The 22,378-nt window shown below is 48.4% G+C and overlaps 4 protein-coding genes across 7 annotated transcripts; 2 read left to right on the plus strand and 2 right to left on the minus strand.

Moving 5' to 3' along the window:
• Nucleotides 1-10: 10 nt before the first annotated feature.
• Nucleotides 11-3,760, plus strand: sec22c (SEC22 homolog C, vesicle trafficking protein). 2 transcript variants are annotated; one of them, XM_052054296.1, is made up of 7 exons: nt 11-223; nt 920-1,122; nt 1,655-1,818; nt 1,884-2,066; nt 2,153-2,271; nt 2,346-2,411; nt 3,099-3,760. In XM_052054296.1, the coding sequence occupies exons 2-7, from the start codon at nt 941-943 to the stop codon at nt 3,297-3,299; spliced, it is 915 nt and encodes a 304-aa protein (XP_051910256.1). In that variant the 5' UTR covers nt 11-223; nt 920-940; the 3' UTR covers nt 3,300-3,760. The 2 variants fall into 2 exon arrangements, with proteins under 2 accessions (XP_051910256.1, XP_051910258.1); XM_052054298.1 differs by having other exon boundaries at nt 69-223; nt 2,350-2,411; nt 3,099-3,339.
• A 1,047-nt stretch (nt 3,761-4,807) lies between these two features.
• Nucleotides 4,808-6,371, minus strand: mos (v-mos Moloney murine sarcoma viral oncogene homolog). The gene has a single exon (XM_052054291.1). The coding sequence runs from the start codon at nt 6,188-6,190 to the stop codon at nt 5,174-5,176; it is 1,017 nt and encodes a 338-aa protein (XP_051910251.1). The 5' UTR covers nt 6,191-6,371; the 3' UTR covers nt 4,808-5,173.
• A 798-nt stretch (nt 6,372-7,169) lies between these two features.
• plag1 (pleiomorphic adenoma gene 1) lies at nt 7,170-14,938 on the minus strand. 2 transcript variants are annotated; one of them, XM_052054279.1, is made up of 3 exons: nt 14,807-14,938; nt 11,500-11,851; nt 7,170-10,860 (listed from the first exon to the last, which is right to left on the minus strand). In XM_052054279.1, exons 2-3 carry the CDS (start codon nt 11,748-11,750, stop codon nt 9,750-9,752), a joined length of 1,362 nt encoding a protein of 453 aa, XP_051910239.1. In that variant the 5' UTR covers nt 11,751-11,851; nt 14,807-14,938; the 3' UTR covers nt 7,170-9,749. The 2 variants fall into 2 exon arrangements, with proteins under 2 accessions (XP_051910239.1, XP_051910238.1); XM_052054278.1 differs by lacking the exon at nt 14,807-14,938 and adding an exon at nt 14,562-14,730.
• Nucleotides 14,939-15,015: 77 nt separating this feature from the next.
• Nucleotides 15,016-16,857, plus strand: chchd7 (coiled-coil-helix-coiled-coil-helix domain containing 7). Of its 2 annotated transcripts, none has more exons than XM_052054329.1 (4): nt 15,016-15,748; nt 15,835-15,896; nt 15,974-16,072; nt 16,407-16,857. In XM_052054329.1, exons 2-4 carry the CDS (start codon nt 15,843-15,845, stop codon nt 16,509-16,511), a joined length of 258 nt encoding a protein of 85 aa, XP_051910289.1. In that variant the 5' UTR covers nt 15,016-15,748; nt 15,835-15,842; the 3' UTR covers nt 16,512-16,857. The 2 variants fall into 2 exon arrangements, with proteins under 2 accessions (XP_051910289.1, XP_051910288.1); XM_052054328.1 differs by having other exon boundaries at nt 15,018-15,218.
• Nucleotides 16,858-22,378: the final 5,521 nt, after the last annotated feature.

Consider the following 22,378-nt stretch of genomic DNA (forward strand, 5'->3'; position numbering starts at 1 on the left):
AGCTTTGTTTGTGCTAGCTTACGCGTGCGCAGCCGACCTGGTCGCTTCTAATAACACAAGTAATAACAGGTTTATCGGGAGTTCGTTTTCAATTTGTGATCCCGCAAAACAATCATATACCAACCGTAGCTCGGGACATTGGTGTGCTATTTTTCACCGGCGGCGTAGTCAGCTAAGTAAGCCAAGTGGCAAGGTGGCAGAATGAAAGCTTTATGATCATGAGGTAAGGTTTGCACCTTCAAAATACCACTTGCATCTCGATATGATTGAAATCTACCCATATTTACTACACGTATTTAGGCTCATACCTTTACGTGTTAATCCGGAGTATTTTCAATGGTATTTTTTGTGAAGTCAGAAAAAAGTTACGGCTGATCCAAGTCTTAAATCCACATTTCTATTTTTTCTTTAACACTTTTTTTTCTTTTTATTTTTTTGGGATGTTTTTTAGATGTCGTAAAACGGCACTAAGCTATTTGCAACTTTTTCAATTTTAGCTCTATATTGTTTTGAACGCTTCAAATATTCTTGCTTTTACCGGCCCTGGTGTCGCATTTTATACAGTCACATTGGATCGCAATTAGTTTGATGTCATTTTTACCTAAATTTGCTATTATATTGTTTTATTCTTATTGGAGGTGTTCGCTCAAATGCTGTCGCGGGGTTTGCCGTTTTCTACCTTTGTCGATATATTTAGATTCTAAGATCATGATTCATTTTATTCTGAATACATTAATTGTATATTTTATTATCGATATTGAAGTTGTGATTTTCGCTGTATCAAGTATCTTTTTTTAAACAGAACCCTGAAATAACTTATTAGTAGCAGCGTCGCACCGTTCTTTATTACTAATGCTATTTCATGCTTGACCTTTATTTGATCTTGTCAGCATTGTCTTTTCTTTTCCCGTCTCCGCAGACATAAAAGCACTCATGGATCATGTCTCTGATCCTTTTTGCCTTCGTGGCGCGGGTGAGGGATGGACTCCCCCTGTCCGCCTCCACCGACTTCGAGTACAACCGAGAGCTGCAGGAGAGGAAGCGGCAGCTCAAGACCATCAGCAGGGCACTGCCGCTCTTCCCGGAAAGAGCCGCGGTCAAGGGTCAAGAGCTCAATATCTAGTAAGGCCTGACACACACCGAGCGATAAGCTAAAGCGACGTATCTGGACAATTGGGAGAAAACCCAAAAAATCCCTTTCACTGCAACGGAAACACTGCTGTCTTTTTTTTTTTTTAATCGCGAAACATATATTGACTACATGCGCTGTACTCCAATTAAAAAAAAAGTTTATTATTATTGAACCACATGGTTCCGAGTTAAATAATAAGTGGATTGCTCCAGTTACTGTCATTCTAACAATTTAGAAAGAGAGAGAAAACAAGGACCGTATTGTCGGCTCGCTGAAGCTTCCTACACTGAAACGTAGTATTTGTCATGAAAAATTGCATGCGTTGGGCAACAGTAGCTCGCCACGCTTTGCTTTACTTAAGTACAGTCCCTCCACCCCTGCATATACACGGTTCGGCACCTGCAGATTTGCATTATATTTACTGATATACTATATGTGTGTGTGTAAAATATTTTTGGGGTGGGGTGGGTGGCGCAGGGGAGAACTAAACATCTTGTTTTTGTGCTCCCGTCCCCTGCTCAGCTTGGTGTCTTCAGAAGGAGTGTCCTACATGACCGTGTGTCACTGGAGCATTCCCGCGGCGATGGCCTTCTGCTTCCTGGAAGACCTACGCTGGGAATTCACAGCCTGCTACAATGCCAGTGTTGTGTCGCTGGCAGACAGACCATATCCATTTTTGGAGTTTGGTAAGTTGAGGAAAAAGAGAAGTTGGGGCATTCTTCTTCACATCTTCCCCGGGTACCACACACAGACGGCGCAATTCAGAAGCTGAAACGGCAGTACAACCGCAAGGGCGGCCCAGCCCTCCAGGTCACCTTGGCGGAAGTCCAGGAGGACCTGCGGCTCCGCCCGCCTCAGATTCTCACCCTAGAGGAGCTCGAGCTGACGAACGGCTCTTCAAATGGTCACACGGAGGAGCAATTGGCTACCTCTGGTATGCTTCCACCCCACTGCTCTCCATCCTCTCGCCGCATTTATTTTGGTGGATTGATGGGAGGGGATTTCTTCTTCCTTTTCCAGGCCAGAGTGTAAAATTGGAACCGGTGACGGCGCCTGGCATTCTCTCGCTGGTCCTCAACATCATGTGTGCGTCCCTGAACGTCATCCGAGGCGTGCACCTCATAGAATATACATTCCAGGTATTAGCCAGTGCTTAACTGCAGTTTTTATAAAGGGCTAAAGTAGCAAAAAGTGAGCGTTCCTCTTGGCGCAGGAAGACAACGACAGCATGCGCAACGTCGTGGCATTCCTCGTGGCATTCCTTTGCTGCCTGCTGCAGGTAAATGCACTTTGGTCACATTAACTCTCTCGACGCCAGCCATTTAAAAAAAAAAAAAGAACCTCTTGAGTGCCAGCCAATTCGAAGTTCGTTTCTCACTTTTTCCATCAGCCGTTTACCGTATGGGTTGCTTTCAACCAAAGCATCTAATTCTGGACAAAAAAAAAAACAAAAAAACACATTATTGATCGGAAATGATCATTGACCCCGGCAGGGTCCTTTTCTTCTGTAAAATATCAATAACCACCATGAAAATGTGCTTTTGATGGCATCATGGATTGACAGTGAATCACCAGTGTAACAATTTAACATTTGACGGACCTTACAAACTATTTGCAGGCAATTTAATACGGCAGTCGTAGTACATAGTGGCGTGTGCGCAAGTGCGTGTTTATGTGCGGACAAAGCTCCTACTTCTCGGTCACCTTTTCTCTCCGTTGTGACACTCTTTAACGGGACAAAGGCTTTGACCCGTCAGAAGCTGTTACACGTGGTTGTGACAGGGCGAGCACATCCAAATGAGATCCAATGTTGCCCAGGATTTTTGTTTTTCTCTTTCATTTATCATCTTCATGATCAAGCCATAGTTGGCCAGGACCTTTCTCCACCCATTTCTATTAACAGTCGACAGCACTCCTTGTTAATATGTCACACTTCAAATTTGCCCATTTTCCCCTGTCCCCGCAGTGTCACTTGTACATCTTCCACTCCCGCCTAAAAGCAGTCAAGTCCCTCGGTCTGCTGAGCGCCATCATCCTATGCAATGTCTTCCTACGCGAGTTGAGGAACGTCCTGCAGATAGCCTTTCACGTTGGCGTAGCGTCGCTGTCCACCGCGCTCACCTTCCGGCGTAAAGTCCAGGATGGGAGCCCCGACTGCAGGGTCTGACGCGTCAATACCTTTTCTACCGTACTTTGATGACGTTTTATACAGCCCTCAAAAAGGCCATTTTGTCGGGTGGAGGAATACAACGACGGCTACGAAGGATTTGAAAGCACTTATTTCAAGGGTTGTGTTTCTTGTCTTTCCACGTGTGACAATTGCTGCATATCGGAGCACAGCTTCCAATTATTTATGGTAGTAGCAATGTTTACTTAGCTTTGCGGGTCTATTTATTTCCTGGTAATTTCTGATTAAAAAAAAAAACAATTGCTACTACTTGAACTGTTGCAACAAGTCCATCCGCATTGATGATAAAATCACGTGTATGTTGTCATTCATGTTCCAAGGCAGGTAACAAAAGATTTTAAAACAGCTGTTGTGTATTGTTCTTTTCAAAAATTTGGTTTCGTTTTATGATTTGCTGTGGCTGAAGTGACCTGTCATCAAGAAAATATTTTATTTCTCTTGACCCTTGTCACTTTTTCATTGGACTAAATATAGTTCACCTCCCAGTTGAAACTTTAAGCTTTGAATACCACACAACAAATAATAAATTAAAATTTGTAAAAGAAAAAATCAGCATCCGGGTAAAAGTTTTAACTTGTCTTTAGTGAAGATTGGCATGAAGAAAAACCAAGTGCATCAGCTTTGAGGGGTTGATCCTGTTATCCTCTCTGTTAATATTTGCCCTGTTTTGGAGAAGACTCTCTGAGGCGACAGATGTTGCGACAACACACAGCCAACACAAAATGGCTGAAAATCACTTGCAATCATTTTACCCAGTTCCTCATCAATTGTGTTCTGTTTTGCTGGTTTTATAGCTTTTTGCATAAAGTGGCTCATAGAGCTCTGGGTTGTACATCTAGGCAGTTGTGACATTGCAGCAGCAGCAACAGTTGCAGACACACGAGCACCTTCATTAATAGCTGGTTCCCTTGCTTGTCTTTTCTCTTCAAATTGTACTGATGGGTGGATTTTTCTGATGTGCCTGTGCAGGTTATTTGTGGAGCCTGATCGATGTGATATTTTAACCTTGCACAGTCTACATGCTGCCTTTGAACGATCAATTCAATTGAAAGGAGTCCAAATTTCACTGCGTTTCCTATCCATTTTCTCACCATTCCGCTTTCCACCGTGTTGTATTTTTCGCTAACTAGCGCTCTCGTCTCCTCATCTATCTTGTTCGCGTGCTGCTGTGTGTCACACGGCCATTGACGGGATGAGCCTTTACTTCTATTTACCCCTTTTAATAATTGTCCGCTGTATCGGTATTTTAGACGGTATGGATGTCATTCCATTCATTGAAAGCCTTGCAAGCAGTGTTTGGTAAGTTAATTCGAACTAAAATCTATCTCTGTTGCACCCCGCTGATGACATCTGGATTTTTGGCCTGTTTGACTGTCACTTCTCCTCTCCCCCCTCCCAAAACTTCTGCCAACTTAATACCAATATGCACTTTTTTTACACGAAACATTTTGATAGTTTCGAAAAAACTTAAGAAAGCCAGCAATAAGTAATATTGTGAAATCAATTTAATGAAAGTAAGTCGGTAAAATGTCAACATCACAAACACATAACACTGAAAGATTAAGACATTGGGTTAAAACGCACACAGGGTAACAAGCCCTGATAAGTTTCGGTGTTACGAGGTAGGAATGAAAAATGATTTCACAGGAATAAGGCACGTTGAAAAATGACAGGCACACATTTAAAATGACACATTTAAATGCTTTTTGTTTCCAGCGGGGGAGCTTTACAAAAAGATCTCCAAGAAAGCCACAATGAAGTGTCTTCGTTTTAAAGCACTTGGCGCAACCCCCTCAGTCGGTAACGAGACAATAAAATACGGCAAAGCAAAATACTTGTCAAATCTTCCCGAGTCAGATATTTGTACGCAGATTCTCCAGTTGCGCGATCAGCTCTTCGGCACTGAATCTGGTCGAGGCCTGCGCAGCCCAACATCTGCTGAGCAAAGTCTTGCAGAGCCTCCCGGGCTCCGACTGGAAGGCGGCATGATGCTCAACTTTGGGTCGAAGATGGTGAGCGACCACGGCGTAGAGGACATGCTGCCTGTCCCCCGCGTAGGGCTGCTCTCTTGTCATCAGTTGCCAGAGGGTAATCCCAAACGAGAAGATATCCGATTTTGTAGAGACTTCTTCGCCCTTGAGCAATTCCGGCGCCGTGTGCGTGTACGTGCCACCGGCGCGACTCAACGGAACGACATCCGAAGCCTGACGCTTGCTCTCCAGTTGAACAGAGCAGCCAAAGTCTGCGATCTTGCACACGCCTTCACTGGACACCATCACGTTGGCCGGTTTTATGTCCAGGTGAGCGATCAGATGGGAGTGAAGAAAATGTAAACCGCGCGCAATGTCCAGAGAGTGACCGAGCCACCAACCGGGCTCCAGGGTCTCCTCCGCGCAGCCGTAAATCAGCTGCTGGAGATTTCTGCTTCCGACATATTCCATCAGGATGGCCCCGATGCTGCTTTCGTCTCCAAAGTCGCTCGGCATGCAAGTCGTGGCCGCGATGATCCGCACGATGTTCCGATGGCGAAGGTGAGCGGCGTTCAGTTCGGCCCAGAAGCTCTGGCGAGAAGCCAGTTCGTTTTTGGCGCACTTCTTGACTTTTTTCAAAGCGACGGTCTGCCCGAGGTATTTTGCCTTGTAGACGGAGCCGAAGCCCCCGGAGCCGACGGTCTGGACGCAGTGGAGCTCCTTCCAGTAGATGACAGAGGACCACGGGCGGCGGGTCACTTTACCCTGGAGTCGCTGGCTCGGGACCTGTAATGTGGAGCCAAACGAGGGTTTGATTAAAGGGCTGCTGCAAGTCCCGATGTCCACGGAGGGGAAAATGTCGTTGGGGAGAAAACGAGTGGGGGGAACCGGAGAAGGCATTGCATTGCGCTGTGTGCCTCTTTTCCGAAACGGCTTCTATCGACCGCCCTGGTCTCACATTCCGACACCTGTTTTCAATTTACGTTTATCAGAACTTGGATGCGCGGCATTCTCAAAGGAAAAGCACACGAATACACGACTGGGATACCACCTTCGTTTTTACAAGAGAATGGCGCGTGGTTGTGACGTCACGTAGACGCGACAGAGTTCAACTATGTCAAGGTTTCCTGATTTCGGGCAAACCTTCTCTTGATTGATTGCTGGTTCCATTTGTATTGATTAATCTCTTTCAAGAGCTCATTTACTTGTCATTTCCACTGTGAAATGCCAATTGCGATCAGTAAAAAACGCAAAAAAAAAACGGCCATACACTCATAGACTGGTCTGTTCATAGGGGCATACAGCACGTATTTGGAGTTTGAATAGACCATGGTGTGGAATGGTACGTTAACGCCACCGCCGTATGGAATGTGGCAAAGTAGCGCGATAGGTTTAAAATGCTTCATTTGTCACGAGGAAACGAAGCAACGGTTTTCAACTCAAAACCAGATGTCACGATGTCGGGATAAAAACGGAACTGTCTGTGGCCATTACAGCATCATTTTGAAAATACAACTTGCTGACTTCGTGAGTTATTCTGAAGTCCAGTATGCGCTTTAAACTCCACCCTATCAAAGTCGTTTCGATTCCGAATGAATTATTCTGGTACAGACTGTTCAATATAGTTTTGCCGCAGTTAAAAACGCCAAACCTCACCTGGGAGCACGATCGACCGCTCAGTTCAAGAAGTGTCTTTTTGTTTCCTTAAAGGATGACAATCTTTGAAATTTTTGACAGGCCGTGACAGAATGAAAGAATGTACACCAAGCGATACTTAAAAGTGGGGATCAATAAGTTTGAATATGTTTTATTCAAGCAAAAAAATAGCATTGTTCCAACACGTTGGAAGGTGGAGTATAGACAAAAAAAAGCACAAAACAAAACGTTCTCATTTTTATTGAACTTTCAATACATCGCATTTAAACAATGGAGTTGACAATGTCGCCCCCCTTATTAATAGCAGCAAGGTGTGTAAATACAATTCAGGTTATTATGCAAAACAATAAATAATCTGCCTCTTTGGATTATGACAGTGTTTTTTAAAATTCTGTTTTACAAAGACTACAAACATATCTAAATATTTTTGACATACACATTCAGTACTATATACATATATGCACATAAGTAAATATATGTGTTGATATAGATGTATTGTGTATATGTAGTACATACTGTATATACGTTATATACACACACGCACACACACACACACACACATACAGTCTATATAAGGACATATTTATATATCTATATACATATGCATAAAAATACATTGCCTGTAGGTATGAAAATATAACAGTAGTTTTAAAAACAGGTTTTTAGTTAAATATTGAGAGTTACCATCATTCACGCAATCAATTCCATCACTGTTATGGGATGGCAATGTTGTAACGCAACACATAAAAATACTAACATGGCTGGAATGCATGAATTGAATAGATTTTATCTCATTTTGGATGTTGTCACATGTACAACCCCCGCACCCCCCAAAAAAATTCATAAATCACGTTTGCTATAGCTCTCCCAATGACAAGGCTTCCCAATATCGGGAAAACAAACACAGGTGGGGCAAATAAAAGGTGTTGCTTGTGAGACACGGTTTGGAAAAATAAAGAGCAAACGTGTCACAGTACAGTCAAACGAAATCAAAGGGATAGCGAACAGCCAGTGGGTCACATGCCAGCTGCTCGCCTGAAATGACTACTTGTCAACAAACAATTCCTTTTCAAAGTAGAAAAAGGGTTGTGGAGCACCTCGAGGAGCTTTCGAAGTACGTTAGCAGCTTGATCAACTAGATTCTAGCAGCGTTTCTTCCATACACATTCAATCATGATCTGCCGGTACCACTGAGGGTTTTTCAACAGATTTGGAAGGCAATGCGGAGGGAAGTTTGCACAAAGGAGCGGTTTTTTTTTCTCTTCATGATCCTGATTTTATATCCGTCCACTGATGTCCGTTTGATGTCTTTCCTCCCTGCCGCCTCCAAATGCTGTTTGGTCGTCTTCTCCGATAGCAGCTTTTAGGCATGAAAACACGAGACGCAAATTAAAAGGTCACCTTTCCGCCAACAACTTTTTCTCACACCGAGGTCCAAACCCGGCAGAAGACGACATCTATTTCAGGTTTGAGTTGAACATGTGCAAGTCACGCAAAAATGATGCTTTGAAACAAAAACAACAAAACAAAGCAAAAGACGCCGACCACGTGTACCCGGCAAAGCAAAACAGCTCTATTGACACGTTATTGCCCTCGACGTCATCTCTCCATTCGTGACAAAAGGCAGCGGAGAAAATGAAGTGTCGCCGGACAGAGCGGCAACGCACACAGCTCAGAATCGGGGGCGAAGTAAAGACATTGACCTCGGCCTTCCGTCTCAGCGCACGGCCTTCTCCGGGGACCAAACGGACACCAACAAGTGGACCAGTGAAGAGCCCGAGCCCAAACGCCAGATGCTCGCGGGGTAAGGCAAAGTGCTAACACTGATCATTGGGACTCGAGCGTTTCACGGAGCAAAGGCTGAAAGTTCTTTGAGTAGAAAACGCAAAGGTACCATCCAGCATGGCCATCCGCGCCGCCCTCGACTTTTGTCGCCTTCTCCAGGCTTTGTGCACCCCGTTGCTTCCTTTTCTCCTTTGGCATTTTTTGTATCGTCGGTTGGTATGGTAAGTGCTTCTGGGTAGCTGGGAATAGCATTTAAATTCTCTCTCAAGCAAAAAGAATTTTGACACGTCACAGAAAAGGGTGGTTTACTTGGCCAAATTGGATGGATTCGGGGGGGAGAGGCCCAAAATGACAAATGAGGGGAATTGTGCAATTTAGGAACCAAAAATGATGAATCTGTTTGATGCGCGATGGAACTTTTTGGAATGGTTAGGGTCTCTCCGTTGCTGTCCTGCAGGCCACCTGCCCTCCCAACGGCACGTTTGAATTCTGGCATTTGTGCCACGGTGTCAAAATGTCAACGGTATGACGACGAGGAACGGCGTCAACGGCCGATTGAGGATGCGGTCAGGTTTTTGGCAGCTGTCGGGTTTGACTTTCTAAGATTTGGGGGACGACTGAAACCTCAATCGCAGAACGTATGGAGAGAAAAAAATCGAATAGATTCATATCACGGGAGCACAAAGACGACAAGTCAGTGAGGGAAAACGCAGCAATGAACCAGGCTTGCATTTTGGAAAAACATCCCGGCCCCCGGAAAGTCGGCGTCCTGTTGCCGAAGTGGCTTACGATGCGGCCGGCTGGATTTTCGAGCAATGACATTTCCATTCAGAGGTTTTGGCACTCGTTTGCTAGAAGCGGAAGAAAGCTTCACATTGGATGTCAAAGACATAAAAAAAAAAAAACACCGCCGTTCATGATGTTCACCTGTCGACGGCAAGTGTGTTTCATGAGTCGAAAGGCGAGGCGGAGGGATTTCCCAGCCACGGCGGGCCTCGAGGCGCGACCTTTCAGCAGGTCACTGGAAAGCTTGGTGGAAGCGAGGCAAGGTGGTGGGGGCGCTCGGGTTGCAAATGAAGGGAGCCTGGCTTTGAAGCGCAGCCTGCGGGCCCCGGGAAGGCTCGGGGGGCGGGCGGAGATGCGGGCTCTCCGGGGTGAGCGTCCGCTGCCCCTCGCCGCCCCCCGTGTGGTTGCACGGGGGCCCGTGGAGCGGCAAGAAATTGAAAAGCTGAGAGAAGTCCATCAGGGAGGACGACGTCAGCCAGTCGCCGGCCACTGACGTGGCCGTTTTGGCCGAGGACCCCTCCTCGCTCGCTTCCTGCGGTGTGCCTGCGTCATCCGCCGGGAGGCGCGGATCTTGCGCCGCCGCGGCGGAGGAGGAGGAGGGGGAGGACGGCAAGCCGCTCTGTAGCTCCAACAGATAGCTCTCCAGCTCCCCCTTGAGATTCTGCTCCCGCTCCTGCGAGCAGACGGCGTATGAGGTCACGTTGGAGCCCGTCGGGTATTTGAAAGAGAGAGGCTGCGCGGCGTCGGAGAAAGGCTCCGGCTCGGGGACCAAGTCGCGTGGCGGCGGCAGCCCGACCAGGAGTTCGGCCTTCGCGCCGCCCGACGCCAAGTCACGGATGACGGGCTCCGCTTTGACCATCAGCGGCTCCTGAGGGTGACTCTTCTTCACGTGCCGCGTCAAGTGGTCCTTGCGACCAAATCGCTGGGCGCAGTATTGGCAAAGGAAGTCCTTGCGCCCCGTGTGAACCACCATGTGGCGCCGGACGTCCTTGCGGGTGTAAAAGTGGCGCTGGCAATGCTCGCAGGGATGCTTCTTCTCCTTGGCGCCGGCGCCGGCCGACTTGCCGGCGTGGCTTTTGAGGTGTTCCAGGAGCGCGGCGGTGCTCGGGAACGGCCGCAGGCACACTCGGCAGGTGAGGTCGCCGCTGTTGGCGGCGTGAAGGGCCAGGTGGCGCTTGAAGCCCAGCTTGGTGTTGTAGATCTTGCCGCAGTGGCGGCAGGCAAAGGCCTCCTTGTGCGGGTCGTGGATGTGGAGGTGATTCTTTAAGTGATCCTTGCGGTGAAACTTTTTCTCACAGTACGAACACTTGTGGCTTTTTTCCGGCGAGTGGGTTGCCGTATGCCTTGGGAAAGAGACAGCAACCATGAGCACTCAGCGTGAAAAAGACGCGGCTTTCTGCCGGGACGCCATTCGCAAACCAACAGTGACGTGTCAATCGAGTGATTGAGAAAAGGCCGTTTTGGTTTTCTTCTTCTTTTTTCCCGAAGCTTTGAGGCGCCAGTCGGAAAGACGCCGCGTCAAGCGAAACGCCTGACGGGGAGCCGGAACTCCCGCCAGAATTTACATTTCAACAAAAGGAGACGCGGTAGCTGACTTTGGCGCGATCGTTGGGACGCCTTTTGTCGAGCTGACATCAAGCGGCAGCCGGGGCCCTACGTTTGACTCGAATGTACTGAAAAGCCAACCGAAGCACATTTTCCAGTACGCCCCCCCCCACACACACACACCCTCCCCCCCCCCACCGTTTGGCCAGCACGACTCTTGACAAGCTCCACTCGAATGCGCTTCCTTCGCCCGTGTCAGGTGTCATTTCGAGCGGCGGCGTTCCACCACCTGAAACATCAGCAGCTGCCGCCGGCTCTACATCCCTGCGCGCGGACCCCAAACAGCAGCAGAGTGCGCCTTTCGGTTCGGGGTCGGCGCACAAGAACGACCTCTACCGACATGAGGAAAAAGACGAGCGCCGGCTGCTTTTCCGTACCTGAACAGCTTGTACTTGGAGACAAAAGCCTTGGCGCAGCCGGGCTGGGAGCAGCGGTAGGGTCTCTCGCCGGTGTGCGAGTAAGAGTGCACCTTCAGCTTCTCCAGACTGTTGAAAGCTTTCTGGCAGTCTTGGCAGGGAAAATTCCTTTTGGGCTTTGCCTCGGCCCTTCTGCGCCTCCCCGCGGCCGGCGCCGGCTTCGCTTTGACCATGGCGTCCCGGTGGAGGTGGCGCTGGGCTCCGGTGGCCATGGCGCCTCGAAGGCGGAGCGCTCACGGATGCGGATGCGCTTGCCAAAGGCGACTACCTTCCATCCACTTTTTCGTCCTCAACCTCGTCCGGCCTCATCAGCCTGAGAGAGACACGGAGAGGAAACGGTGACACTCGTGCTCGCAAAAGCGCCAACGGAGGCTCTTCACATCAGCCGCCGACGGTCAAATAAATGACGGCCATCGTGCTGGCAGGCAACATTTCCCACGACCCAAAAAAAGGGCTGGGACCCCCGACGGGTGAACTTCATTGGACCCGGAAACGTTTAAGCGCACACGTCTGCTCTGTGTTTTCGCTCCTCTTGGCACACAACTCGCACCGTCACTGGGATTTGGGGCGTTATGAGTCCACATCACTCAAGAAATTCATTCATTCATTCATCTTCCGAACCGCTTGATCCTCACTAGGGGTGCTGGAGCGTATCCCAGCTGTCTCCGGGCAGTAGGCGGGTGACACCCTGAATCGGTTGCCAGCCAATCGCAGGGCACACAGAGACGAACAACCATCCGCACACACACTCACACCGAGGGACAATTTATAGTGTTCAATCAGCCTGCCACGCATGTTTTTGGAATGTGGGAGGAAACCGGAGCACCCGGAGAAAACCCACGCAGGCCCGGGGAGAACATGCAAACTCCACACAGGGAGGCCGGAGCGGGAATCGAACCCGGTACCTCTGCACGGTGAAGCCGACGTGCTAACCACTGGACTACCGGGCCGCCCCCGCTCAAGAAATAACCCCCAATAAATGCCGGTGGCTGGCCACTGCACCTGCTTTTCAAGACGTTTTTTGCCCACTCGGAATTCGTTTTGGCAATTTTCTTCGATGCATTCATCGGCTTGTTCTATTTATTGTCGTTTTGTTTTTCCCCCAACGGAAAGAAATAGATGACATTTACCGGGACGACGCATGCATTGCGGTTTCTCTCTTCCGTCGTTTGGCTTGTAAAATGAGTATTACTGCAGAGACTTGTGTGACTTCTACAAACATTCAAGTCGCGCTTTGTTCAGAACAAACAACAAATGCACAACAACTTTCCAGTGATTCCAAATGTGCAACAACGCCACTTCCCATTTCAGTCGTGTTTCTTACATGCGCAGCGATGCGATTTGCTCAACGGAATTCTCAAGCAATCGATGAATCGGGCGCCTTTGTCGAAGTAGAATCGTTCTTTTGCAGCGCCGGACATTCTTTGCTCGTTTGGGGACGCCCGCGCTGTCCCCGGTCGCCACTTTGGAGGTGTCAAAACCCAAAGCGCAAAAAGGTCTCACGGGGCACACGTTCGCACGAGCGCACGCAGGTGTGCTCGTTTGCAGTTGGCCTCGGTGGCGTTTTGTGCCGCACCTTAACGAGTTTCAGACCGGAATGGAATGAAGCGACACGCTCGGGTTAAAAACTCGGGACGCTTCAATACGCAGAGTTGAATTTTCTTTGCGGCAAACAAACGAGAGCAAATCAACAGCTACAAGCAAGCCCCCCCCCCCCCGTTTTTTTTCTCTGTACACGCATCTTCTTGGAGAACTTTGCTAAAGTCATTTTGCTTCCTTCAAGTGATATTCTCCGATTCCTTGACTGTGACAGAGTGAAGAGAGCCTTGATAGACTGCGTTTTGACAAGGTGAACGGTGTTTGAAGCACGCGGGGCCCTGTCAAACTATTCCAAAAAGGAACGAAGACAAGCGTGTAACCACCAATTGTCAAAACGTACTGCCGCCACTGATTTGCTGGCTGGCTCCCTTGAGTACACTGCAAAAGAATCACAGCCGATGTACATTTCAGTTGTGTTTCACTTTCAACTACAGTACATCACATTTCTTCTTCTTCCAAAAAAAGCACATTTGAAGCGAAACTTGACAACATTGAGCACTTCTGCTCAAAATCATGTTGAATGACAGTATCACTGTCTACTCAACAAGCTTCGGGAGGAGGTGGGGGGCAGCGGCAAACAAGCTCACCCTAAACAATCAAGATACAACTTTGAATGGAATGACATAAGGCTAGCCCACGTGAACAGAGTTGCTTGGAGATTTCAAGAAAACTTGCAAACAAGTTGGCAAGTTGCTTTCACTGTCATTTGCAACAACGACTGAACAAAAACAAACAAAAACCCCGCTTCAACTCGAATTTTGCTGGATGCTGTCAGCGACCAACGGGAACGACAGACGGAAGCGCGCACGCCAGTCGGGAAAGCCTTCTTCGTTTGCCCAACATATCGGCGAGCTCGGTTTGGCACGGGAGCGACGCCAGTTGCCCGAACTGTCTGTAAATATTGTGACGGCAGTAGAAAATGACACCGAGCCGAGGAACATGTTTGGAAAGAGCGATGGCTCCCATCGATGATCATCGATTGACAGGCTGAACCGAAGCCGTAACGTGAACACAAGTCACCGCAGACATAGGCAAACGCCAGAAAATAAGACTTGATTGATTTGGTCATCAACCAATGGCTTCGTTATTATCATCTGTTCACCCTGAAGACAGTCAGCGGGCTGCCATCAACTTTCATCAACTCCTTAACTACTGCACTTATTTTTTTTAAAGATATATAAATATATATATATATAGTCATTAGAATTCGCAGAGGTGCGCGGTAACACCGTCTTGGACATCATTTGTGAAAAGGTGTTTTTACCGAAGCCACGCCGGGCTCTTCTCTGTGGCCGCAAACCGGGCAGCGAGGAACACAAACTTTTTTTCCTTCCCCGAGCTCACCCGTCTCTCATAATTTGAATAACCCCGATATTTTAATTCAAGAAATGAGTAACGGTATGCTTAATTGACACGAAACTTACCCCAGGCGCTTCAACATCCCCTTTGCTGTGTTTTTCTTGACTTTCAACTATTTTCCGAATTTTTAATAATTTTTTTCTCATATTTTTTCGAGACGCGGCGGGCCCGAAATTTGTTTGCTTTCCTATCTTTCGAGCAGCCATTGTATGTGCGCTGCAATGCAACCGCACTTGTGTCGAAGTCACGCCCATTTGAGGTTGCACCGCGTCGAAGAAGTCGCTGCCACTTTCACTTGGCTCTCACTTACCGACGTAGAGCGGCGAAAGCCACTTGCGAGACTTCTCTTGGAAGACGTCGGGCGTTGCGCGCGGGTTTCCATTGAAGTTCAAATGTTGGGCGACTGCAGACGCCCGCCCAAGCAACTCGTAGGGTCGTCAGGGCGCCAGCCTGGAAGGACGCCATTCGGGAGATCCCATTGGCCGATTCTGCTGCCAGTCATGTGTTACGGCATTGTTGTTCTTCCGGCTGCGTACTGTCGTTCCGTTAGCACGAAGGTAACGCTCAACTGCGGACTCCGGGATGCAGTTTGGTAGCTACAGTATATACTTTCTTGAAGTCGCCCGCTCCCACTTGAAGACACTTCCCCGGATTCTTCACGGGTGACTTGGAGCCATTGCCTTTGTTTCTTCCCGCAAGACCCCCGCCTCCTGGAAGTAGAGGTCAAAGCCTTAGCTAGACTCAAATGAATTCGATTTCGTGTCTGTTTACGACAATTGTGATCCTCGACTCACACCGGACATGAACATTTCCCGTGTCAAGCGTCCTGTTCTAGAGAACGACTTATTTGTGTGTAAATCCCAGTTTGATAAGGAACGATGTACAATTGCTTGGTGACCGTACTTGGCTCAGTAGTTATGGTTGTTTTCTGACCACTTTCTACTCCACTCCGCATTTGGGGGGAATAACGAGTGAAAGTTCCCCGTTGAAATGAAGTTATCGTTCCAAATAACCACCACAATCGGTGGCGTCCTTTTTCCACCGAATTGTATCTCCCCCCCCCCCCCCCCCCCCAAGCAAATGTCTTCAGTTCGTCGTCGAGATGTAAAAAGTCATCATCCCTCCTCCTCTGAACATCAGTTCAATCAGCTCGGTCCAACTTTTGCCCCAAACCGGCTAAACTTCTGGTGGGCTTTGTACATGTTGTGAATGGACGAAAGGATATTCAATGAGGAAACGACATCAACTCACTGTACTTGCATCACACAACACACACACAAAAGTACTCTTGCCAAACGTGTAACAAAGTTGTTGTTTTTTTTGTTGGTGCGTCTATAGAAATACAAATGGCCAAAAATGCCAGAAAACTCCGGAATCAAGACATAAATCCTTGCATTGACGTAAGACCAGATTCTGCTCGTTGGATGTGATAGATTTCTTTTGAACCGTGTTTGATCACTTTCTCTCTGGCCCGTAGGAAAGTGACGCATCACAAAAGTGTTTGGATTCTTGCAACTACGACAAGAACATGTGCACGGCCTACTTCCAGAGATACAAGAACTGTCGGAAATATTGGGTAGCTATGGATTTACCTTGACTAAAGTTTACAGAGTCAACCCCAGAAACCAATCACTACTGTACACAGAATGTGGGGAACAAGTAATGTACGTCGTACGGTAGCTAGGCTGTAATATACGTAATTCAACGGCCATCTGCTGGCACCGGAGCTCCTCCGGCGGCGCAGCCCCCAACGCATCCTCGCGGTTCACGGCAATCGTAGTCAATGACACTTCAGCCACGCCGGAGGCTCCTCTCGTTTATAAACATTACATGCTCACCGATATATGTGCAAAGTCCAATGGCCAGCATCGCCATTTGTGATCACTCTTCTTGTCTTTCTACCTCCTCAGCACAACGTCATGCTGCACAGGAGGCGAGAGGGGGTGACACCTGACATGCCCACTGCGACGGAAAGGCAGGAGATTCTCTCCGGCCTTGGAGGGAAGCCATATTGAGGAGCCATCAAGCGTATGCACAGACCCCGGGGGCTTCGACGTACGCCGGCTTGTTGCTGCAATGCCAAAGAAGTCTTGTGAAGACAAAGAAACCGTGGCAACAATTTGTTTGACTGAGTTTTGCAAACAATGTCACGGCTGCGTAACACTGACCGGACGGCGAAGCGTTTTTCCGTTTGCGAAAATGAATGCGCAATTTTTCTTTTAAACTAACCGCACGGCCCGTGTCAAATGTCATCTTCACGTATTTATCCTGTGGCGGGCCGCCAGTGACCCCTCGGGTGTGGTTTGGACACAGCTGTGCTAGTGTGTTGCAGAATAAAATGTTTGACGAAGCCTAAATCAACACACAACTCAACTTTTCTGTATTCTCCCAAACCTATACATGCCCAAAATTCACCTGCAGGACTACAAAGGATGCATTTGATGTCTATGAGGACATTTAGTTCGTCCAAATTGGACTCCGACGAGTGAGCGCTTCCTTTTTGTCTCGTGGGAAGCGTGTGACGTTATTGTCGTGTACAGATTGAAATCAAAGGTAAAAAGGTTAATCTCGGTCAGTGTTCAACTTGTTTATTTCTCAAGCACGGAAAAACAACCACCGCTTGAAATTTGACCAGTTAGAAATCTTTTGAAATGGGATTCATTTTAAATCTCTTTGCGTACATTCAAAATTCAAGTCATCTTGAATATCCTTAAATGACTTCATTATCATTTCAAATAGAGGGCTCCTTCCTTTCAGCACGAAGTCTATTTGCGTATGGCTTGTTTATAACAGCCCTCCAATATGGCCGTCCGGAGTGCATTGTGGGTAATTGCTAATAGGACGGAGCCCTCTATACTGCACCATGAATCAACGCCCAATAGTACCTCGGTGTTCATTGGCAAACAAATCATTCAATAAAACAACAGCATAGAGGACCATCATTCTAAACAATTGGAAGCAAAATACCAGAATAATATCAAGTCGATATTGACATAAATAAAAGTGCCTCCGAACCAATTTGTTGGTGCTTGCTCAGCTCCCAACAATTTGTGTCAATTAGCGGCTAACAAGTGGCAGGCTCAAAGGCACCATCCAACGAGCTCACCGCCCCCGGTCGGAGCAGGCTAACACAAACGAAACCAGTCTGTGCCGTCGAGGAACCTATCAGTTCAATCAGTTCAAACATCACATCACACTTTTAGCGGAGAAAACTCGCATACCGGCAACAGATCGGGCCAAGACGTCGAGCAGCCAAACTCGCCGACGCGCGGCTCGCGCCGCGATTTTAAGGAAGTGACATTTCAGACGCATTCCAAACACGTCAGGCGGGATACGCCCTGTTTTTGGATGTATTTTCTTGATTTCTTGACCCTCTTGAAAGGGGTGGACAGAACAACCCCCACACCAACCCTGGACCCCAAAATGACTGCTATCGATAAATCCTGTTTTACGTCAACATCAATCAGAAATAACAACTGTAATATACGATCCTTGTTCCAAAAAGATATTTCAATAATCCCACATATTATTACCTACTGGTCTGGCTTTGTTGATAATCTACACTGAGGGAAAATCTGGTCTCTCCCATACAAATACCTCCTGACTAATAAAGTAAGGGAAATCTCTTTTAAAATGATACACAAATACTATCCCACCAAGCATTATCTTCTTAGGTTCAAGAAAGCCATCTCTGTTGATTGTTCATTTTGTGAAATGTACCCTGAAACAATGGTTGAATTGTTCTGGCAATGCCAGTATACCAACACATTTTGGAAAGTCGTATCCAGATTTATCATTGAACATATTGACTCTGACTTTATGCTAGACTGGAAAAATGTACTATTTGGGTTCTGCAAAAATGAGGAAAAAGACTAAACAAACCTTCATTATAAATTTAATAATCATTCTCGCTAAGATCCATTTCAACAAATGCAGATGGAATAATTCAAAACCTCTTTTTTTCCAAAGCAGTACCTGAGCTCTATTTCGGATTAGCAAAAACAAAAAAGCTGTTAAGACTGGCTATATGCTCCTTATTTGAATTTTTTGTGTAAAAATCCCCTGGCTTCCTTTTTTTCTTCTTCTCTTTTGTTTAAACGTTTGTAATGTGTATGTATTGGAAGCTGCACAGGGACATGGAATGTCACCTCTCTGGCAGGGAAGGAGCCCGAGCTGGTGTGTGAGGCAGAGAATTTCCGACTGGATATAGTCGGGCTTGCCTCCACACACAGCCTGGGTTCTGGTACCAGTTCTCTCGAGAGGGGTTGGACTCTCTTCCACTCTGGAGTTGCTCACGGTGAGAGGCGCAGAGCAGGTGTGGGCATACTCATTGCCCCCCGGCTCAGTGCCTGTACATTGGGGTTCACACCGGTAGACGAGCGGGTTGCCTCCCTCCGCCTTCGGGATGGGTGGATGGGTCCTGACTGTTGTTTGTGCATATGCACCAAGCAGCAGCTCAGCACACCCACCCTTTTTGGAGTCCTTGGAGGGTGTGCTGGAGAGTACTCCTGCTGGGGACTCCCTTGTTCTGCTGGGGGACTTCAATGCTCACGTGGGCAATGACAGTGAGACCTGGAGGGGCGTGATTGGGAGGAACGGCCCCCCCGATCTGAACCCGAGTGGTGTTTTGTTATTGGACTTCTGTGCTCGTCACGGATTGTCCATAACGAACACCTTGTTCAAACATAAGGGTGTCCATATGTGCACTTGGCACCAGGACACCTTAGGTCACAGTTCGATGATCGACTTTGTTGTTGTATCATCGGATTTGCGGCCGCATGTTCTGGACACTCGGGTGAAGAGAGGGGCGGAGCTGTCAACTGATCACCACCTGGTGGTGAGTAGGCTCCGATGGTGGGGGAAGATGCCGGTCCGTCCTGGCAGACCCAAACGTATAGTGAGGGTTTGTTGGGAGCGTCTGGCGGAATCCCCTGTCAGAAGGAGTTTCAACTCCCACCTCCGACAGAGCTTTTCCCATGTTCCGGGGGAGGCGGGGGACATTGAGCCCGAGTGGACCGTGTTCCGTGCCTCTATTGTTGAGGCGGCCAATCTGAGTTGTGGCCGTAAGGTGGTTGGTGCCTGTCGTGGCGGCAACCCCCGTACTCGCTGGTGGACACCAGCAGTAAGGGATGCCGTCAAGCTGAAGAAGGAGTCCTATCGAGCCTTTATGGCCTGTGGGACCCCAGAGGCAGCTGACGGGTATCGATTGGCCAAGCGGGCCGCGGCTTCGGTGGTCGCCGAGGCAAAAACCCGAGCGTGGGAAGAGTTCGGTGAGGCCATGGAAGCCGACTTCCGGACGGCTTCGAGGAAATTCTGGTCCACCATCCGACGTCTCAGGAGGGGGAAGCAGTGCACCACTAACACTGTGTACAGTGGGGATGGGGCGCTGCTGACTTCGACTCGGGACGTTGTGAACCGGTGGGCAGAGTACTTCGAAGACCTCCTCAACTCCACCAACACGCCTTCCTTGGAGGAAGCAGAGCCCGCGGGCTCTGAGGTGGGCTCTCCTATCTCTGTGGTTGAAGTCACCGATGTGGTTAAAAAGCTCCTCGGTGGCAAGGCCCCAGGGGTGGATGAGATCCGCCCGGAGTTCCTCAAGGCTCTGGATGTTGTGGGGCTGTCCTGGTTGACACGCCTCTGCAACATCGCGTGGACAACAGGGAGAGTGCCTCTGGATTGGCAGACCGGGGTGGTAGTCCCTCTTTTTAAAAAGGGGGACCGGAGGGTGTGTTCCAACTACAGAGGGATCACACTCCTCAGCCTCCCTGGTAAGGTCTATTCAGGGGTGCTGGAGAGGAGGGTCCGTCAGGAAGTCGAGCCTCAGATTGAGGAGGAGCAGTGTGGTTTTCGTCCCGGCCGTGGAACAGTGGACCAGCTCTACACCCTTAGCAGGGTCCTTGAGGGTATGTGGGAATTCGCCCAACCAGTCTACATGTGTTTTGTGGACTTGGAGAAGGCGTTTGACCGTGTCCCTCGGGGAGTTCTGTGGGGGGTGCTTCGTGGGTATGGGGTACCGAATCCCCTGATACGGGCTGTTCGGTCACTATACCACCGATGTCAGAGTTTGGTTCGCATTGCCGGCAGTAAGTCGGAATCGTTTCCAGTGGAGGTAGGACTCCGCCAAGGCTGCCCTTTGTCGCCGATTCTGTTCATAACCTTTATGGACAGAATTTCTAGGCGCAGCCGAAGCGTTGAGGGGGTCCGTTTTGGGGGCCTCAGTATTTCATCCCTGCTTTTTGCAGATGATGTGGTGCTGTTGGCTCCTTCAAACAGGGCTCTCCAACTCTCACTGGAGCGTTTCGCAGCCGAGTGTGAAGCGGTTGGGATGAAAATCAGCACCTCCAAATCTGAAACCATGGTCCTCAGTCGGAAAAGGGTGGAGTGCCCCCTCCGGGTCGGGGAGGAGATCTTACCCCAAGTGGAGGAGTTCAAGTATCTTGGGGTCTTGTTCACGAGTGGGGGTAGGAGGGAGCGGGAGATCGACAGGCGGATCGGTGCAGTGTCTGCTGTGATGCGGACGTTGTATCGGTCTGTCGTGGTGAAGAAGGAGCTGAGCCAAAAGGCGAAGCTCTCAATTTACCGGTCGATCTACGTCCCAACCCTCACCTATGGTCACGAGCTATGGGTCGTGACCGAAAGAACGAGATCCCGGATACAAGCGGCTGAAATGAGTTTTCTTCGCAGGGTGTCCGGGCTCTCCCTTAGAGATAAGGTTAGAAGCTCGGTCATCCGGGAGGGGCTCAGAGTCGAGCCGCTTCTCCTCCACATCGAGAGGAGCCAGATGAGGTGGCTTGGGCATCTGATTCGGATGCCTCCTGAGCGCCTCCCCGGTGAGGTGTTCCGGTCATGTCCCACCGGGAGGAGACCCAGAGGAAGACCCAGGACACGCTGGAGAGACTATGTCACCCAGCTGGCCTGGGAACGCCTCGGGATCCCCCGGGGAGAGCTGGAAGAAGTAGCTAGGGAGAGGGAAGTCTGGGCTTCCCTGCTAAAGCTGTTGCCCCCGCGACCCGGCCCCGGATAAGCGGTAGATGATGGATGGATGGATGGATGTATTGGAAGCACGTTCGTTTTATTTTCTGTTTGCTGAGAATTGTATTCTGACTTGTTCAATAAAGATTTAATTTAAAAAAAGTATTTTCTTGATTGCGATAATCATTTGAGTTATTTATTCCAACATAGAATTTATTTTTGGTGCACTGTTCGGAATGTGTGTCAAAGAAGTGAATTCAACACCTGATGTTGTATTGAAATGATTTTGTCACTCAAGAAAAAAAGTGGTCAGATGCGATACGCCACCGAAATCTTATGATGATCGCACGACTCTGGAAAAAAAAGGCGACATTATCGCAATAATATAAACGATTAAGGCCGTTTACCCACATCCTGCAGTAATGTATGTAGCCGAGTCTCTGAAAGGACTAGACTGAACACAAAATATTTTTTATGTGGGCTTTATTCCCGACTGAACAATGAGAAATTGTACAGCTTTAAGATGAAAGTCTGAGATGTAAACTGAATTTTAAAAGAGTTCGAAAAGGGATCTATGAGATCAAAGAAAATCATTTAACAGATTAAAGACAATTACGCCACAATAATGTATCATATATTTTTTGTCATAATCTAGAAAAATCACCCAGGTTACATAGCGTTTGCGGCCGCAACCGATTGACAAGTTTTTGGGCCATCATGTCATGTGTCAGCAAATGAAAAACACGGATATGCTCCTTTTTGATCAATTCATTGGGCATTCGCCGCTTTCTTCAACGGGGAGATTCGTAACACCCACCTGCACTTTACGCCACTGTATTTATAGCAAGACATCTTAGTGTCTGTCCTCTTGAGAGATCAGAGATCACAGCGCGCATGCCTTTTCAAGGTG

Source organism: Hippocampus zosterae, chromosome 20 (assembly GCF_025434085.1).
Source record: "Hippocampus zosterae strain Florida chromosome 20, ASM2543408v3, whole genome shotgun sequence".
Taxonomy (NCBI): Eukaryota; Metazoa; Chordata; class Actinopteri; order Syngnathiformes; family Syngnathidae; genus Hippocampus; species Hippocampus zosterae.

Coding starts and splice junctions, on each gene's coding strand:
- mos (XM_052054291.1), bottom strand. CDS start 6,190: ATGCCTTCTCCGGTTCCCCCCACTCGTTTTCTCCCCAACGACATTTTC.
- plag1 (XM_052054279.1), bottom strand. CDS start 11,750: ATGGCCACCGGAGCCCAGCGCCACCTCCACCGGGACGCCATGGTCAAA. Junction 10,861..11,499: donor TCCAAGTACAAGCTGTTCAG/GTACGGAAAAGC, acceptor CTCTTTCCCAAG/GCATACGGCAACCCACTCGC.
- chchd7 (XM_052054329.1), top strand. CDS start 15,843: ATGGCCAAAAATGCCAGAAAACTCCGGAATCAAGACATAAATCCTTGC. Junction 15,897..15,973: donor ACATAAATCCTTGCATTGAC/GTAAGACCAGAT, acceptor TCTGGCCCGTAG/GAAAGTGACGCATCACAAAA. Junction 16,073..16,406: donor AGAACTGTCGGAAATATTGG/GTAGCTATGGAT, acceptor CTACCTCCTCAG/CACAACGTCATGCTGCACAG.
- sec22c (XM_052054296.1), top strand. CDS start 941: ATGTCTCTGATCCTTTTTGCCTTCGTGGCGCGGGTGAGGGATGGACTC. Junction 1,123..1,654: donor GGTCAAGAGCTCAATATCTA/GTAAGGCCTGAC, acceptor TCCCCTGCTCAG/CTTGGTGTCTTCAGAAGGAG. Junction 1,819..1,883: donor ATATCCATTTTTGGAGTTTG/GTAAGTTGAGGA, acceptor TACCACACACAG/ACGGCGCAATTCAGAAGCTG.